The 18,481-nt window shown below is 37.4% G+C and overlaps 1 protein-coding gene across 5 annotated transcripts in view; it reads right to left on the bottom strand.

Annotated features, from left to right (window-relative positions):
- Dnm3 (dynamin 3) overlaps window positions 1-18,481 on the bottom strand; it is a 626,878-nt gene that overhangs the window by 330,402 nt on the left and 277,995 nt on the right. For all 5 annotated transcript variants that reach the window (XM_023710359.1, XM_023710362.1, XM_004626802.2 and 2 more), the window contains one exon: window positions 8,131-8,244. In XM_023710359.1, the coding sequence (XP_023566127.1) occupies window positions 8,131-8,244 (114 nt within the window). The remainder of the gene's footprint in view (window positions 1-8,130; window positions 8,245-18,481) is intronic.

Raw genomic sequence — 18,481 nt, forward strand, 5'->3', positions numbered from 1 at the left:
TAAGGCGGGTGGCAGCAGAGTTAACCCAAGATTCCAGGCTAACCTTTCAAGGATTTTTTCTGTAAAACCTCAGGCTAAGCATCTTTTTAAAAAACACTTCTTTAACTTAGATCCCAAAAAATCTTGAGAGAATATTTTACATATATTTATGTTCGTGAAATGAGCTGCAACAGTTTTATTTTTCTGAGAAAGGGTAACATAAAATGTGATATGGTGTTTCCAGGATACATTCTGAGTAGGAGAAACAATTCATATGCAAACTGCATTTGGATGTAAATATATTTTTAACAAATTTGAAAAAGCATTTGCTCTTATGACTTATCAAGTAAAACTTTTTTCAAAATTGTAAATCTTTGGCTAATACTAGATTATAGAAATCAGTTTGTATGAAATAACACTGCATTTAAAAGTATAAAAATAGTACGTGAAAAAATATAACTACGAAGGTGAACAATTTTAAGTACTATAAATGGGTTAAGGTTAAAAATTTATTTGGACCTTTTTTTGTAAAAATATCTAAGATTTGGCTGAGGTACATCTCAACAAGGAGTTGAACAGCATTTACTGGGTTGATGCCGACTTCCTTGGTCATAGGAAATATGAGATCCAATGGGTGGGGGGAAAAGGACAATTTTGAAAGTGTAAGTGAAAATGAAAAGAATCCTGAATATTCCAGTAACTTCTTGATCTTATAACTTTGACCATCCCGGGACATAGCTGTCACTTTGTCTCCTATTACTAAAGTTACACGTGTCATCTGTCACCACTCCACAATAAAAACAAAACTGAGTAAATATCCCTATAAGGGAATTATATAATCTCCGCATCAAGCTATCCAAACAGTCCAACCCACAAAAATGAAGCCTGTAATTTTTTAGGAGTCCAAAGAATGTTCCTACTTTGACGAGGATTTTGGAGTTTCTTCAATGCTGTAAGGACACTTCATTTGATTTCCACTGGAAACATGACTATTGTATGACTTTACTATTCTAGGAGTGCTCCATATGACTTTAAGCATGGTGTCAGGCTACAGAAATAGAGTATTGGCTAAATGCTTTTATTATGTTTAAATTAGCAGTCCTTTTTCTTCAGCTATTTTAACTTAAAATTTGTATGTGCAGTATACTTTTCACTGATATTAAGAAAAAATAAGTCTCTTTTCTTCTTGAATCAGAACATCCTACTAATTTTATATATATTTTCAAGAAAGGGTATTACTTTTTTTCAAATTTTGATGTTAAAATACAAGTATAAAATTATCTAGACTTAAAATTATTTTGAAATGCAGTTTGTATTTCATTTCTATACCTGGAATTTTTTTAAATCCCCCCCCCCACATAATTGTGAAACTTATATTCACGTGTTAAAATAAGATCGAGAAATTTATTTTTGGCTTAAATGATCTTCAGTCCAAGAAGTCACACTTACACAGTCAGAGGAAAAAAAAAATCCAATAACCTGCAATGATGAAAATTAACAATTCTATGACAATCTACCTCTAAGGGTAACCTTACCCTATAATTTAATAATTTAATATAGGCATTTGCTATACCACATGATAAATTGTTATCCCTTATTTATTCATATATTTACTTAAGGATACTTTCATTAGTCAATATTTGATGGGTGCCTCCTCCCAGCCCTGGTGTCAACAAAACAATAGCTCCTGAAGCTCACACTTGTGATTTAGTTTTCCTGATAATTTTCACCTTCTGAAATATCTCTTAAACCACTCCTTTCTATTTCTATCAACTCATCACAGCCCAAGCTACCAGGGTTTCTCATATAGTGCATGGTAACATCTTTCTACTAACTCCCTAACTCACTTTTGCCTTCTTCCAATCCATTTTGCACAGGTCAACCAATGGAGAGTCCATAAAACATGCAAGTCTAAAAACTTCAAGAACTTCTCATCGCTCTTGGGACCAATTGCAGTCCTTCATCGTCAAAGTCTCTCTCTTACTTTGCTCCAGCCATGTTAGGCTTACTCCCATTAGTTAAATTCACCAGTCTGAACCCTGCCACAGTACATTAACATAAACATTTCTACCTGTACAATTTAAAGCAGTCCCCGTCTGTCACCCTAGTCCCCACTTGAGACATTCATTATGTCATAGGCATTACGGGCTTCTTCTTTCTTTGTAGCCTGCAATCAGCATCAGATAGGTTTTGGTATCTGTTTGTGCATTTTATTTATTGGGAAATATGCCTCCTAAAGGCAGGGCCCGTGAATTCCTTGCTGGCCTTTTCCCCCAGCAGTATCCCTTAGTGAGCAGGACACTTGCTGAAACATATAAGGATTCAGAAAATATTTGTTGAGAAATGTTCAAATAACTAAGAACTCAGCACTGGCACATAGCAGCTGCCCATATTATCTGTTTTCTTTAAATCACTAAAATAGAGAATGTAAAGTACTGGCTTAGACCAGTGCCTATCAAAGTACAAATGCTCAGTAAGTGGTAACCACAAAGAGCAGCAGCAGCATTGATAAGATCATTAGGCAGTCTGAAAACCAGAGCAGTAGTCTGAAAGCTGGTCTTCAGGGCTGTAGGCAGGTACAATAAAAACAGGAACTGGTATGTGCATAAGAGCTTCTTATTACCTGGTGGCCGTTTGGTTTGGCTGCATATTCTGACCATTCTGGATATATAAGGGTAAGCTTGCAAAGAACTTCAGGCAAATGCTGATTATATTTCATTAAATTAGAGCAAAAGGCACCTTGAATTCAAGACATTCCAATTTTATAGCATTGATAGGAGAGAGAGAAAGAGGAAAAGAGAAAGAAGCTGAAATACTTTTCTTGTGCCAGGCTGAAATAAAAAAGCTAAAAATATCAATGGCACACCTTGTGGAGTATCCACTGGTTAAAAATTGCTATGCAGACAGCCATATACTATTTCATTTGAGATTATCTAAATCACTATATTTCTTTTCCAAACCATTAATAAAGATAAGTGCTGCAATAGCCTTGTTAGTAGTTTGATAGAAATTTTTAAAAAGCTGAGCATCATGCATCTCAGCTCCAAGAGGATCTACAGGAGTGTCCGAGTTTGCACATCTGGCCTCTGCCCTCACTGCCTGCCCTCTCCACACACAGTTTTCCTTAACCGTGAAACCCCTGTGCTCAAGGCCTTTTGTGCAGGGAATTCTAGGTTTCAGGTTCAGCCATGTGATCTGGAAGTGCAATAAAGCTTTGGCAGAGCCTTTAGTGGATACTTACAAGCTGTATAACTTTGGGAAAAGTGGCTGATATTTATTTTTATGTTATAAAATGTTCCAATCTTAGAGTAATGTAGAAAATAAGATACAGTCAAGTTGATAAATTGTGTTTACTATAACCACACTATATTATAAAGACTCCATGAAGATAGTCTAAGGAAACTTAAACATTGCCTGGGAATTAGCAGGAAGATTTTTTTAAGGGAAGAAACAGCCTTTATTGACATTGAGGAGGAGGACACAGAGAATCGATCACAGGGAGATGGGGGGATCCTCTAGGAAACTTTTCTATGAAGGTCATGTGTTAGCATCAGTAAAAATGACATTCATATAGTGCATTTTAGAGCACTTTTTAAAAAATCAGTCCAATCCACAGAGGCTTGAAGACATTTATACAGCCATCTAAAATTCAATAATAGGTTGGACAGATCAATATCAGATGGTGCAAAATTAAAATAATGATAATGCCTCACTGTTACAGCCATGCAGTTCAGTTAAAATTATTACACAGGGTTACAGAAGCATACTACTGTTTCTGCCATCTTGGATAGGGACAAAACACTTTGAAAGTATCATCTGTAATTCTTGGTGAAGGTGTAGGAGAACATAGACTGACAGAAGGAAGACTCGTTGAAGAAATGAGATCTGGAATCTTCCTTGTTTTCTGAGCCTTCCCATCATTCCCTAAGGAAGTCAGATCCCACACATCCTATGTTTCAAAAATTCATCTAGACTTGGCAGTTATCACAGCAGTCTTCTCATGGCACCAGGTATGTGACTTAGAGAATCTTGTATGTGATTAATGCCCCATGAAAAGCAGTTTAAACTACTGTTTGTTAATCACAAATATATTTCATATATCATTTACATTTACAACAAACCTGTCATAGAAAGTTAACTAATGACCATAGTGGATGATAGATATCGGGATATAGGAAAAAATGTTCAAAGAGAGAGGGGAACAAGAGATGGGGGAGGAATAGAGAGGAAAATAGAAAAGGGAACATAATGAAAGAAATGAAAACCAGGGGCAGGGGAGATGGCTCAGTAGAATAAGTGCTTCCCTGGCAAGCGCAAGAGTCTGAGTTCAATTCCCAGTTCCACAAAAAAAAAAAAAAAAAAAAGAAAAAGAAAAAGAAATGAAAACTAAATTTTTATAAATAAGAAAAGGAAGAAGTGTCAAATGGAGGGGAAGTGAATGGAAAAAAGAAGGATCAAGATATATTAAGTAGAAGTACAAATTCCTTACAATGAATGTGATCATCATGTATATTAAAAGTGTTTCAAGATTTTAAAAATAAAAATTAAATTAAAAAATAAGTTAAATAAAACCACATATACATATTCAAATGATATAAATGCTATTTATTAAGCAGGCATGTACATTATAATGAAAATATACCAGGCTAATTGTACACAGGAACAAAGGATGTTAAAATATATAAAAGCTCTATAAAAATTTAAATATAAATTTATTATTGAATAAATGAATAAATGTACAGCTAGTATAGTGGTGTTTCCCATGTCACCTTTTCTTGACTAAGAAAGATAAACTGTCATGTACTGAATTTTCAAAGTATGTATGTACTGATATACATATAAGAACAAAGGACACTCAACTCAACCAAATTCTTGGCTCCTCAAGTTAAGTTAGAACTCTAGTTTATTTTCACGAATTCACTCTAAACTTTGGGTCTTAAGACTGCCCACAGAACCATGTTTAATCCACATGCAGTTGCATAGCGGCAGCAAGGCATTTATGAAATCAAAACATCATTCAAAATATTGCTGTTCACAGGTGAGTGCTGTGCAAATCCAACAAGCTAGGAACAATGAATCACTCCTCTAAGACCTGCTTTCCTGAGATTTTCTGCTGGATCTTCTTTCCCCATAACCCCCTTCCAGCCTTGACAACTGCACACCTTTTAATCACTTATTAAATACTACGAAGACCAAGGACAGTGCTGTATGCTCTTTCGCCCTGACAGTAGGCTTGGAAACAGTCTATAGAAGCAAAAATCTCTGCCGAGAGCAGTAAATAAAGCAGCGTAGAGAACAACACTAGTCATAGCCAATGGCAAGGTGGGAATGAATAATGCCAGCTCTGGCAGAAATGGGCTCCACTCAACTTCCACAGAAAACTTCAGGATCATAGTCATTCTTGAGTGAGACATTTGCATTTTGAAACTCCCTATCTTTTTTTGTCAGTGGAGCTACCAATGAGTGGCCATATCTAGCGGCTGCAGCGCAACTATATGCAGCACATAGACCTGTCACCCTCAACTTGAATGCCCCTCACAGTTTTCTTTGCAGCACAAGCTGCCACCCTCTTGTCTGGACTGTGGCCTCCATTCACTGGTGGTCTGCCTTCTTCTATTCTGGCCAACCCCACTCTTCCCATATACATATCTCACCCAACACATCATGTACAACTGGGCAGCCTGAGTGAACTTTCTAAGGCACAAGCCAATCACCTCTTAGAACACTTCCATGGTTTTTCAGTTATACTTGGAATAAAATTAAAAACATCAAGTGAAAACCTCACTCTCCTCCCATACACATATCTGGTATCCTCGCCTTTATTTACTACTTCTTTATCTACTTAGGTTGCAATCATCTTGTAAGTTCTTGTTTCTAGGGTATTTATACTTATTGATCCCTCTACTAGAATGTTTTTCAGCAAAATCTTCCTCACAGTTCACCATCCTAGTTTTTGCTCAAATGTTACTCATGTCTACTAATCCAGTCTAAAGGACTCCTCTCCATCACTCCCTCACTCATCCTACCTTGTTTTCTTCAGAGCATTTAATAGCTGATATACTATTATTAGCTTGCTTGGTTGTTCATTCCATATAGAAGCAGTCTTGGCTGTCATTTCCAATTTCTTGACATGATCTAAAATAAACTACTCTTTCCCAGCATTTCTTTATATAAATCATTTGATTTCTAGGGTAGTTCTCATTCTCCTCTGCCCCTAACCATCATCCATGAACATAGCTGTAATAAAATGCTCACTGGTATTCAGGTAATATTAAAACTGCACAGTGTTTTCCATTTGTTGGAATCACAGGGGAACTTTAGTTGCAGGAAAAAATTATTCTGAGCTTTTGCAGAGAGGAGGAGATGACTAGTAACGTAAGCTCACCACCCTTTCAAGGGTTATTCCTTCCCTATAAGGGATACCAAGCAATTCTGGGCTTCTGAAGACCTTGTTTCACTTTTTCACTAGCTGACCACACGACCAGGCAAGAGAGACTGAAAGCTATAGTACAGTCTCCAAACCCCCTGCTAGTAACATCCAGGAACAGGTCAGTGCTGAGACACCTGGAAGTCATCCTCATAAACCCTCTGTGGGATGAGGGTGACTTGTACAACCCCAGGCATCACTGGGATTGTTGCCCACATTTGTGATTGAGAACACAGGCCCTGCAGCTTGAAAGCCTGGGTTCAATTTTCTGCTTTGCCACCACTGCCTACGTGACCTTGGAAAATTAGTTATCCTCACCAATACTAAATATTCTTTAACAGAAAAAGCTGAGTCCTATCCAAATTACTTTTTTAAAAGGTTGAGCGTTTTGTTTTTGGCTTGTTTTTGGTTTTTGTCTGTATTTTTTTTTACTCTGAAAAATAATAAATTAACTCCTTTAACCCATATCACAACTAGCATTGTGATATGGATTAAAGGAGTTAATTAAGAAACATAAAACTTTGGCTATTATCATTATGATTTCTCAATAAAACCTTGTTTGCTTGCATATAACTGAGAAGGTTCTCAGGATTGATAATGTATTTAAATGTATATATAATCACTGAAATCCTGGGAGAAGAATATATCTCTTAGAGCAACTGAACAGCAAAGAAGAGAATGTGTCCATTAACTTATGTGTGCGTGTGCGTGTGTGTGTGTGTGTGTGTGTGTGTGTGTGTGTGTGGAAGGTTAGATAGATAGATATCTCAGAGTTCCTCAAACTGTAATGATCTTTAAAATCAGAGCTTCCTACAGAACAACAGGGATGTCTATGCATCCAGGACAAGAAAGGAACTGGTGTTAATCCTCATACTTAAATAACAGCCAATCCCACTTTTCAATGAGGTCAATGACACAAAAATTTGCAAGCAATGCTCTGTGACAGCGATGTTGTATTATAAATACTAAAAACATTAGGTAGGGCCACAGGTGTTAAAACTTCCAAAGTATAGTTTAATTCTCATCTATGCCCTTCCAAATTTAGCCATATCACTTTATATTACATTAAAGGCTCTGTAAAACTAATATTAACTTTCTGCATTTTCATAGCTATCACATTTTAATATGCAATAAGTTGTAGGACCAAATTACCACCATCTAACATGAGACAGAACACCATAACTATAACTATCACAATCCATGCTTTCACCAAGATATCAAATTCTCAAGGAATAAAATTTGTATAAACAATGGTCTAGGATCCACCTGAAGACCAGGTATGTGAACATTCTCAAAAGACTTTCCTTTGAGACACATGTGATAGCAACAATTCCAAAATGCTTTGCTAGCTGCCTTGACATTATTAATTTCACTAAAACATTCTATTGCCTTAGGATGCTTCAATGCATTATACAATGAAAATCGCTTTCACTTCAGCAACATCAAAAGGAAGTAAATTTCTAACTTATGACACTTTGCATCACTTCTTCAGGTAAGCAAAACATAACTACACCAATGAAATAAAGAGGAAGAGAAATCCAAAGGGAATAGTGTAAAATTAAAAATTATTGAGGGAAAAAAGTGCTTCTCTCAATAAACATTCCAAACTAAGTTTCCCTGAAGCAGAACCAGTAGTATCCAGAAATCATGTATCACAGTAATTTCAATTCATTTCAAAGTAGAAACACTTGAGTAAGAAATCTCTGCCAGTCTCAGGGGCTTACCTCATCATCTTTATACCAGGACAAGCTTTCTGCAGTGAGGACGAACCAGTACCCCTTCGAACCTCCTTTCATGATGCCAATGTTGCTGATGGTCAGCCACCCCTTACGAATGACCTGCAAGAGAGCAGACACCAGCACAAGCGCTTAGTTTAACACTAGTCAGTGGAAATGCAAGATCTTAGACTAATAAAGCTAAAAACAAGATTTCAGTGAGAACAGCACTGTCCCCACCACCAAAATGCAACTCCTATTGAGCTATTCATGATAATTTATCTTCCAAAAGTGCAGGCGACCAGAGGGAAGTCTCTTCCATCAGTGAATAAAATAAAAATTTCTTGGACTCGTAAGATGGCAGGCATAAAGTGACTGAAACAGACAGGAATGAAATGAGGCAGCCTAACAGGCTTGTGCCAGGCCTATTTATGGCATTGCTGCTGCAATTAAAGCATATTTAGTTGATTGGATGAACAATAGACTCTCCATGCACACTGCTCTTCTCTGCTTTCCGCCTACTGCCTCATTTGTCTGCCTGTTTTGCAGCTCATTAGGATTTACAGCAGGGACTGGACAGCAAATGGTGAAAAGCAGAGACCCCAGCCAACCAATTAGGTCCTTGTTAACAACCATGAATAGCGCTGGTTGAGGGAGAAAGCTGAAACAATAAACTAAAATGAAAAGTGAGGGGTTTTTCTAATGCCTTTGATTCACCCATCTACTTCTGGTTATTATTTGCTATGCACAAAACATGCAGCATCTTCATACAAAAATATTTAAAGTTTTTATACTTTGAACCATTAACAACTTGGACCAAAGAATTGATGAAATTATTTATAAGAAGGATTTAAGGATAAATGCATCCTCCTCTCACAGTTCTTGCAAAGTTATACTGTTTTCCAAAAAAAAAAAAAAAAGTTTGTTTTTTTCCATGTAGCACAATTTACTGTACTCTGGAAGCTAGATCACTTTGCTATCCTAGGACCAGAAATGCTATTTTATATGGAAACATACAATGTCTCCTAAATGTCATCAGACACACAAGCTAAAATACTGCGTGGTTTCTCTTATATGAGAAACCCAAAGTGTAAATAAGTTAGAAAGCTAAATGTCAAGAATTGCCCTGTATCAAAGACATTCAATATCTTACAGATCCTGAAATGTTAAAAATTACTTATGGTATGACTGATTGTCAGTTCAAAAAGGGAGATGAAAATGCTCCAATAATTAAACTTTACTTTTACATTGCTGTTTTCTAGTTGAAGGCGGAAAGCCAGTCCTAGGGACAATCATGAAATAAGCCAACGTTCTCCTTGCTGGCCTCCCAACCTCTCACCACACTCCCGAGGCCTAGCCACCCTTGTCCAGCACCTCCTAGGGCCAATTCTCCCTAAGAGCACCTCTTTCAGGTCCAGACTGAAGCAGATTTCTCCACTGACCAAAATTACCCCTTCTTATTCTCTCCTTCAAAAAGAAAAAAATAAAACATCCTGGAGTATAGTTTCTATCTGCTACATTATAATCATCAGATGCTTTCTAAAAACATAAATTCCTGAGCCAGCTACCACTCAGAATGAATTAGAATATGGAAACTAGGAATCTACACTTCAACATATTCAAAGGTGATTCTTATTTGTATGGAAGTTTAAAAAACCCCTTCATGCACACATCCAATACACAAAATCAAAACCTGATTTTCAGGCCAGTGAGCTATCTCAGTAGACTAAAGCACCTGCTTAGGCAAGCGCAGGGACCCCAGTTGGATCCCCGGCACCACATGCTGCACCAACCCCACCCCCAGGGAGGGCTGAGCCATTCAGAGTCCAGGTATAGTGGCGCACACCTGTAATCCCAGCACTGGGGAGGCTGAAAACAAGAGGATCACTGAGTCTGAGCTGCATAGTGAGCCCCCGTAACAATCAAATACATTTTTAAAAAGGAAGAAAAAACTTGATCTTCTTTAAAGCAAATGAACACAGCTAGTCTCCAATAGGAAGAAATCAGTTAAATTATTTCACACCAAGCTTACTACCATCCTTCCAGGGCTTAAAATACCTTCTATTTTTTATACTCAATGGGAGTATACTAATTAAATAATTTCATTTTATTAGTTATCTTTAGACATGGAAGACAACTTCGAGATATTCCACAAATTATAAAAAGAATGCTACCATTTTGCATACTAGTAAAACAGGCTTCCTCTGTCAAAAGGAGCCATGAATTGAGCCCATTCCTTCAGAAACTACCATATTTCAAGACTAAAAAAGGATTTCAATGCCACAACCATGCCCTCAAGAATCTTCCAATCTAGGAGAAAGGCAAACCCCCAATAATAATTCCAATGTAATCATATAGCAAGGGTTGTAGGCCAACACAGATGCAGTCAACAAGGCTCAGCATGTTGTAATAGACTCATCTTGAGAAAATATCTCAGAGATCCTGGAAGTGGAATAGAATTAGTCAAGTCAAGTAACATGTTTGCTTTCTACAGAGAAGGATAAATAAGAATCAAGTAGGAAAGAGTCAGTGCAGAAAATGAGACTTGAGGACAAAGATGTTGAGGCTGGAGGAGGAGGTGGGATGACACTGGAGTAGACCCAGTTTCGTAAGACCTTGAATTTCACTGGTCCCAGTCCCCAGGAAGTACCAAAACTAAATTTCAGATTCACATCGCTAAAACATGTATATTTTAAAATTCTATATTTAACCATGGTACTAAAAAATTGTGTATATTATACTAAAATACCTGGTGAGAAATTCCAAAACACAGTATAACAGTGAAATAGATAAATAATGTTTTTAACAATTCTAAAACGTCAAAAAAATAGAGGAGGAAGATCAAATTTTAGAAAGTAAGTATGCTGGTGATAAATTCAGTCTAGCCATGTTGAACTTGAATTTTTAATTTTAACAATTAAAAACTTCATGGGGGATACAAATTGTGCTGCAATTATCATTTTATTATGAACCTCTTATTGATATCAGCACTAGGGTGCTGGTATCAATAAAAGTATATCAAAAAATCTGAGGGGGCCCTGCCCAATAGCTCAGTTATTTAAGTGCCTGCTTAAGCAAAGGCTATCAGGCTCAGGATAGAGTGGTTCAATCCCCAGATCCTCATACCTTATTAGACCTGCCCTTAAGGCATCCTCAGCCAGTCCAAAAAAAAAAAAAAAAAAAAATCGTTCTGAACTTTTAGACTGGGTGTGGTGGCACCTGCCTGCAATCCCAGCTCTTGGGAGGCTGTACTGTAAACAGGTGGATCACTGTGAGTCCAATCTAGGAGTGAGACCCTGAACACCCTGTAGACCCTTCCCTAAAATACAAAAAAGAAAGAAAGAAAGAAAGAAAGAAAGAAAGAAAGAAAGAAAGAAAGAAAGAAAGAGATCTGAGCTCTCCTCTTATTTCCATCTTGCTAAATCCTCTTGCATTTCAATGGTTCTTGCAAGTTCCCTGAGTCAGAGAAACTTGGTCTTACAAGCTACTGAGAAATATCTAATGTGTGAAGCCACAATATATAAGATTTTTTAAAAATTAGTGTACTGGAGAAATGTCTAGGGAATAAAGTTAATAGAACTTACCATTCAAAGAAAGGATGTAGGAAATGACTCTAGAATTGGCAGAGAGGCCACAATCAGATGAGAAGGTCAACACAACTGGAATTAGTTTTCTAAAAGTGAAAGGTAAGTCAGATGTGTTGTACACTTGCAATCTTTGTTTTCTAGGAAGCTGAGGCAGGATCATAAGTTCATTTTCAGCTTGGGTATCTTAGTGACATAGAGAAAGTCTGTCTCAAAATAAAAAAATAAAGGGAAGTGGGGCTAGATATGTAGTAGCTCAGTACTGGGTCAATCATCAAGTACTAGAGCAAACAAACTAAATTAATTAATGAAATAAAAGAAAAGGGTGGAAATCTAAAAAAAGATGACTAAAATCTTGCAGTGTCACTGTCAGCACTGTCGTGTTATCTTTTCTAGGAGCACACTGCATACCCGTGCAGAAAAAGAGACACTAAATGGGAATTGATCCAGGGCTCTGAATTTCTGGACCCAAATTCATCAGACACATATATGAAAACATGTAGAAGATTTGGGACAAGAGGGTAATTCAAGTGACCAACCAATCAGTCTAGACCAGGCAGAAGAGGAAGGTCATGATTGGAGGCTGTGGGATGGCTGTAATAGAGAGGTAGAAAATGAGAAGATAAAGGTGCTAGAGAGACCAAGGAGGAAAGAAAGAGGGGGCCAGGGGGCAAGCAAAGGGAGAAAGGAACTTTTAGAGTTAAGACAATATGAAGCAACAACGTTCCTAACTTTTCTAGTATCCTTAGATTCACCTCTAGAAGTTGCATCATTATTTCTAAATCCACTTAATATTAGTTAATATGTTATGGAAGTGGTACTTATTAAACATCATTTACTCCAGTACTCCAGTGGATGTAATCCATTGAGCTAGCTGAAAATGATGACATAGATAGTAATAGTTAAAGTAAGCATAGGAGCTCAGGAGTAGAGTGCTTGCTTAGCACACACAAGGCCATTGGTTCTACCTCTATAGCACACACACACACACACACACACACACACACACACACACACACACAGAGTAAATAAAAAAATCAAGGGATTGACATAAAAATAATTAGGATGGCCCTGAGTACCACTATGTTATAGTATTTTCATTTCGAATTTGGAAAGAAATGAATGCAGCTACCATGCTGTGAGCACCAATGCCCCCATCCTTTCACTGACCTCCATGGACGTGTGTTCAGTGCTGAACACTGTCAGCAATTAAGATGCTGCATAAAGATGTCAAGAAGCTCTGGTTTTTCCTTTTACATCAAAGGAAGCATATTTCTCATAAATGGATTGTTTTTCCTAATAGCTATCAGCTCAAAACAGGAAATTACAAAGTGTTCCTAGTGTGTTTCTTCTTTATTTTCTTTTCTTTTCTCTCTTTTCTTTTTTTTTTTTTTTTAATATATATATTTTTAGGGAGGAGTCTACAGGGTGTTCAGGGTCTCACTACTAAACTGGACTCATAGTGATTCTCCTGTTTACAGCTCCCTAAGAACTAGTATTACAGGCGCAGGCTACCACGCCCACTCTCAATTGCTGTCTCAGCAGGCCCTGGGGCAGGGGCCAGCATGGTAGGCCCAGGGATGGAACCCTGGGCCCCTGGCCTCTGCACCTACTTGCAGGTGCTTTAATCTGCTGAGCTATTTGGCCAGTCCCTTAGTGTACTTTTTCACTGAGGGAAAGAGATACCAAGGTACAACAATGGAATGAGACAGAGAAAGATAAACATTCAGCAAAAATGGTCAGAAAAAAAGAGGCAAGAATGCTGGGAGGAAATTAATAAAAACAAAGCAAAGGAAAGTGAGAGGAAGAGAAGAAAGAGAAAAATAACTCCAACATAAATGATTGGTTGTAGCAACCCTTTAAAGAGAAAGACAAGTATGTCATTTTTGCATTCAGATTCAAGTTTACCAAAATAAATCTGTCAACAGTCACTACAATAGCCACTTAAAGCTTTTTCCAGCTTGAATATCAAATTCTGTTTTGGGCACTGAAGTAAACAAAAGCAAACAAGCCCATAATTATATGAGTCAGAGACTTCAAGAGTTGAAAGGGCATGTTCTCATTTGTTTGGCTGAGAATAACCATATTTTGAATTTACTACTATAAATATCACCCAAGCAAAGAAACTGTGAAAGCAATTGCAAGACCAGCCATGGAGAAAGTGGAATAGCTCAAATTCTTCTTTGGATGGCAAAAATTTACCCTAGCTATGAGGTGATGTGTTCCAGTAAGTTTCTTTTATGCCACAAGAAAGTAGGCATTGTTAGGGCTGGCAAAACCTTTACACTAGGGGTGAATTCAGGCCCTAGTGTCTGGCCAGGACACTGGGTCATAAAATTAATACACAAGCAAGGCAGATTATGTGGAGAAAAAAGTACATGTGGACCAGTGCCAGTGTGGTAAGGCCTTGAGCTTCAGCATGTTTTGCCCTCACCAGAAGCCCAATACTATTGGGGCTACTTGACCTTGAACTAGACTCTCTGGAACATGAAACAAAATAAATCTTATCTCTTTATAATTCAATTGCATCTGGCATTTCATTATAGTGATAGAAAACTGACTAACACAATAAGAAACACAAGAGACTATTTCCACTTCAAAGTACCAGAAGGAACAACACATTGTTATGGGGGCTGGGGCAGCTGCTGTCACCTGGATGAGAGAACCTCTTTGGCTAAGGCTGCCAAGAGAACAGGGATTAAGGGATGACTATAATTTGGTGCTCCACAGCTACTTAGACTTTATAAACTCGTTTGTAAATACAATCTTTGAGTTTTAATTTCAAGGATCTTCATGGAAGAGAGCTACGGTCACACACTGAAGACATGTCTATTTTGTAGATATTTTATTAGTGATATGTCCTATCTTAATGACTGAGGATAACATTTATCATTGTGGAATCTCTGACAGGCTATAGAAATGACTTGAAGGGACATAATTTGAAATAAGAAGTAAAATAAGGAACAAACATTTAATCTTAATTACAAAATGCATGAGCTAGGAAACAAAAAGAGAAGAAAGGGAGCTCAGGGTCCCTTAAGAACATGCCCTGTTGGCCTGAGGGCTTCCAATAAGGCTCCATCCATGGTTACTCAGCAATATAATGCTCATACCAAAGAAAGAGAAGGTAGAAGACCCTGGAAGGGTGGGGAGGGAGAGGCAGTCTCACTGTTTCCTCACCCATTCCATTCCAAGAGGAGAAAAGTGACTCCTCAGAATGGAAAAGCTTGAAATACAAAGAAAACCTAGCCTAAGGCCTTTATCACTCCAACCTCAGCCCCTTGTTTAGAGAACTGGCCTGTCCGTAAGGATACAGGCTTGAACAGAGAGAAGAAAGGGGTCACACCCACAGTTTTGAGGGACAAAAGTTTAACTCAGGAAAGTATTCAATGGTCTTTATCATCTAAGACACTTACAAATTAGCCAACCTGTATTTCTTAAATGCCTGTGATGGACCAGGCACTGTGCCAGACAACCTGATCCAATAAGGCCTCCATCTCCAGGAGTCTTATCAGCAACAGGATAAAATTGCAAAAGACAGATTTTTATATCTGACAAACTAATCTGTAACTGGGATATAGGAGCAGTGAAACAAGAAAATAAGGTGAATCATGCATAAAGGGTTTTTAAGACCTAGCTAAGATGCAAAATAATCAAATATTTGATGAAATATAATTCACATTTTTCAAGACTATAAAATTTGTACTGGAATAAATAAATTCATTCGGTGACAGACATATATATTTGGATGTTCTTCCATGGCTTTAGCTTTCTAGGAAATCAGTTTCAAAAGTATCCAGAGGCAAGGGTCAAAAGTATAATTTGACTTCATTTCTAGGAACTCAAGAATAATAACAATGGCTGACATTTACTCTGCACCAGGCATTGTGCTAATAGAACTGCACATGTTATTTCTTTTAATCCACATAATAATCTCTGAGGGAGGTAGTATTTTCTGTGTGAGACAGATGAGGAAACACAGACCAGGTTCCTACTCAGCTACGATGCCCATGCTGGTAATCAACCAACCTTCCCTGCAAGAGCTCACACACCAGCTCATGCTGCTGTGCTCTCAGGTGATTTGATTTCAGAGCTCCAGCCCTTAACCCACAGTACATACAAGGATGTTGGCTGAAGCATGCTTCCTAATAGTAAGCAGTTGGAAACAACCAACAGGGAACTGGTTAATGGGTGATGATATGATCTTCTGAAGTTAAACAAAGGCGAGAAGAAACATTAATCCCTAGTGTGAGAAAAACATCTTTGCCAGGGTATATCGATAGAGCGTATTGATATCAGTCAGACTGGGATTGGCTTTTAGTTCCAAGACTTGCTACCTCTGTGCCATTGGAGGTTATTTAACCTCTCATTACCTCAATTTTATCATATGTAACATGGGATAATAATAACACCTACAACAAAGTTGTGAGTGTTATGTAAGTCTATATATGTATAAGGCTTAGATACCTATCAAGTATTAAGGGACACAGTATTATTTCAGTGTACATGTTAATGTAATGATAGAAAAAGACTAATAGACATCAAAATGTTTACTAAGATTTAAAATTGATAGCAAGATATAAAGTTATATTCATTAGCCCTTTCAATTTCCTTTTTTGTTTTGTTTTGTTTTTTAATGTATTTGGTTGTCACAGGGTCTCATTAAGCACCTCAGACTCATGGTGATCCTTCCGCTTTCAGCCTCCCCAGCGCTGGGATAACAGGCATCTACCACTATGCCCGGACTCTGGACAGCTCAGCCCACCCTGAGGGCGGGGCTGGCACAGCATATGGTGCCTGGGATTGAACTGCTGTCTCTGTGCTTGCCTAAGCTTGCCTAAACAGGTGCATTAGTCCACTGAGCTATCTCATTGGCCCTCAATTTCCTTACATTGCCTATTTTCCAGCAATCTTAATTTTATTAAAAATTCAAAATAGAATCACATCATTGCTTAAGACAAGAAGTTTCCTGAGATCCCCTTTAATGTGTAATGAACACAGCATGTTGGAAAATTGAGGTAGATCACTAAAACCTGATTATGAAATAACCCAGTAACTCAACAAAAGAAATAATTCTACAATAGAATACATAGGAAATCACCATAATGGAAGAAGTTTAACTGGTTTCAATAAGGAACTGATGTGATTGGCTGAGAATATATTAATGGTGTACAATAAAAACTGATCAGAAGGACCCAATTTAATACTCATATCCAATCTCCTTTTCATCTTACGATACAAATGCCAAAAAGATAACTTTCTGGGTTCTCTGCAAAATCCAACTTCCTATCTAATAACACTGGCATAAGTTTAAATTATATCTACCTAGACAAAATTTTATAAGTTAAACAGAAACCCAAATAAATAAATATACAATGAAAAAAGGACAAAAGAAGGGAAAATATATATTTACGTATATATGCAGGAATTTGGATAACAGTACTGTTAATTTCTGCTGGTTTTTTGAAAGGAGCAGTAAATGCTTAAATTTTTTTTATTCTTATTTTTTCTTTTGAATTTCTTATAACTTTCTTGTTGTTTTCTTTTTTTTTCTTTAAACCAATTTTTCACACTTACATGTGGCCACCCAAACAGCTAATTTGAAGATAATTTCATGCAATATAGCAACTATTGTTGAATTCCTATTACTTCGTTTAATGAAATTTTGTATCATTTCTAATGCTGTTTTTATTACTATTTTGTATTCTTTTAAAATCAAATAAATAAATAAACAGAACTCCAAAGTTTTGTTTCATAAAATAACCTCACCAAATAACCAAAGGAGCCCCTTTCACTTGTTCCTGGGCTGCTCAATCTCCAAGCCCTGTTCGTGGTACAACCGCATCTTCTTTTGTTCCACCCCGCAAAGGCGCCCGCAAGCTCACCTTGCGAGTCTTCCAGAACATTAGCCTTGCTCACACAGGAAGGCCATTGTTCATGCTCACTAGCATTCTGTACTACCTCCATTTTCAAAAGTATTGCTGAGGAATTTCTTCCCCTTTTCACTGTATCCCAGAAATTGCTCAATTGCCTGTTTATTCGTTATTTCTGAAGAGTTCACTAAGTGAGCTGTTTTTTCTCAACATTTACTCACCTAAACCTCTACAAGATCCAGGACATTAACCATGATGAAAATCAGGGTCTACTTTTATCACTTTTTCCTTCTGTATCTTTTCCATGTGCCAAGTTTCCTTTGAAGTTGATGGGTCCTCCATGTGGAAGAGATTCCAAATGATACAAAGCAGAATGGGAACTAAGCCTGCCATCTATTTCTCACATTCAAGGACCAAAAATACACATACACAAAGGAAAAGAGTCCTCATAATTAGAAAGGCCTGAATAATATTTGGGTATCTGAGTAAAAATAGTCCAAAGAGCTTCTTTGAGAGATTTAAAAAGCACCTTCATAAATATTAGCTCATTTAATAGAGAATTTGTGAGCACCTTATCTATGTCAGGTCACACTCTGGAAAAATAAGGATTAAAAAACAAAACAGGCCTCATCCCTGAACTTCCTGGTGCTTACAGATAAATGGGGACATGGACATTAAACACCGACTTATAAGTACAATTACAACTGTCATGGGTGCTGCCAGAAGTGGTTCGGTACATTAAGTAGAGCTCAGACCTGCATGAGGCATACAAAAAGGTGTACTTGAAGTTTTTAACACTTGAATTAAAATCTGAAGGATGAGAACGCAGGAAGAGGAGTGGGGCCAGGATGGCCACAGCACAAAAAGCATGAGCCCATGTAGTACAGCCTGGAAGGAAGCAAA

This window comes from Octodon degus, unplaced genomic scaffold (genome assembly GCF_000260255.1).
Source record: "Octodon degus isolate 3935 unplaced genomic scaffold, OctDeg1.0 scaffold00017, whole genome shotgun sequence".
Lineage (NCBI taxonomy): Eukaryota > Metazoa > Chordata > Mammalia > Rodentia > Octodontidae > Octodon > Octodon degus.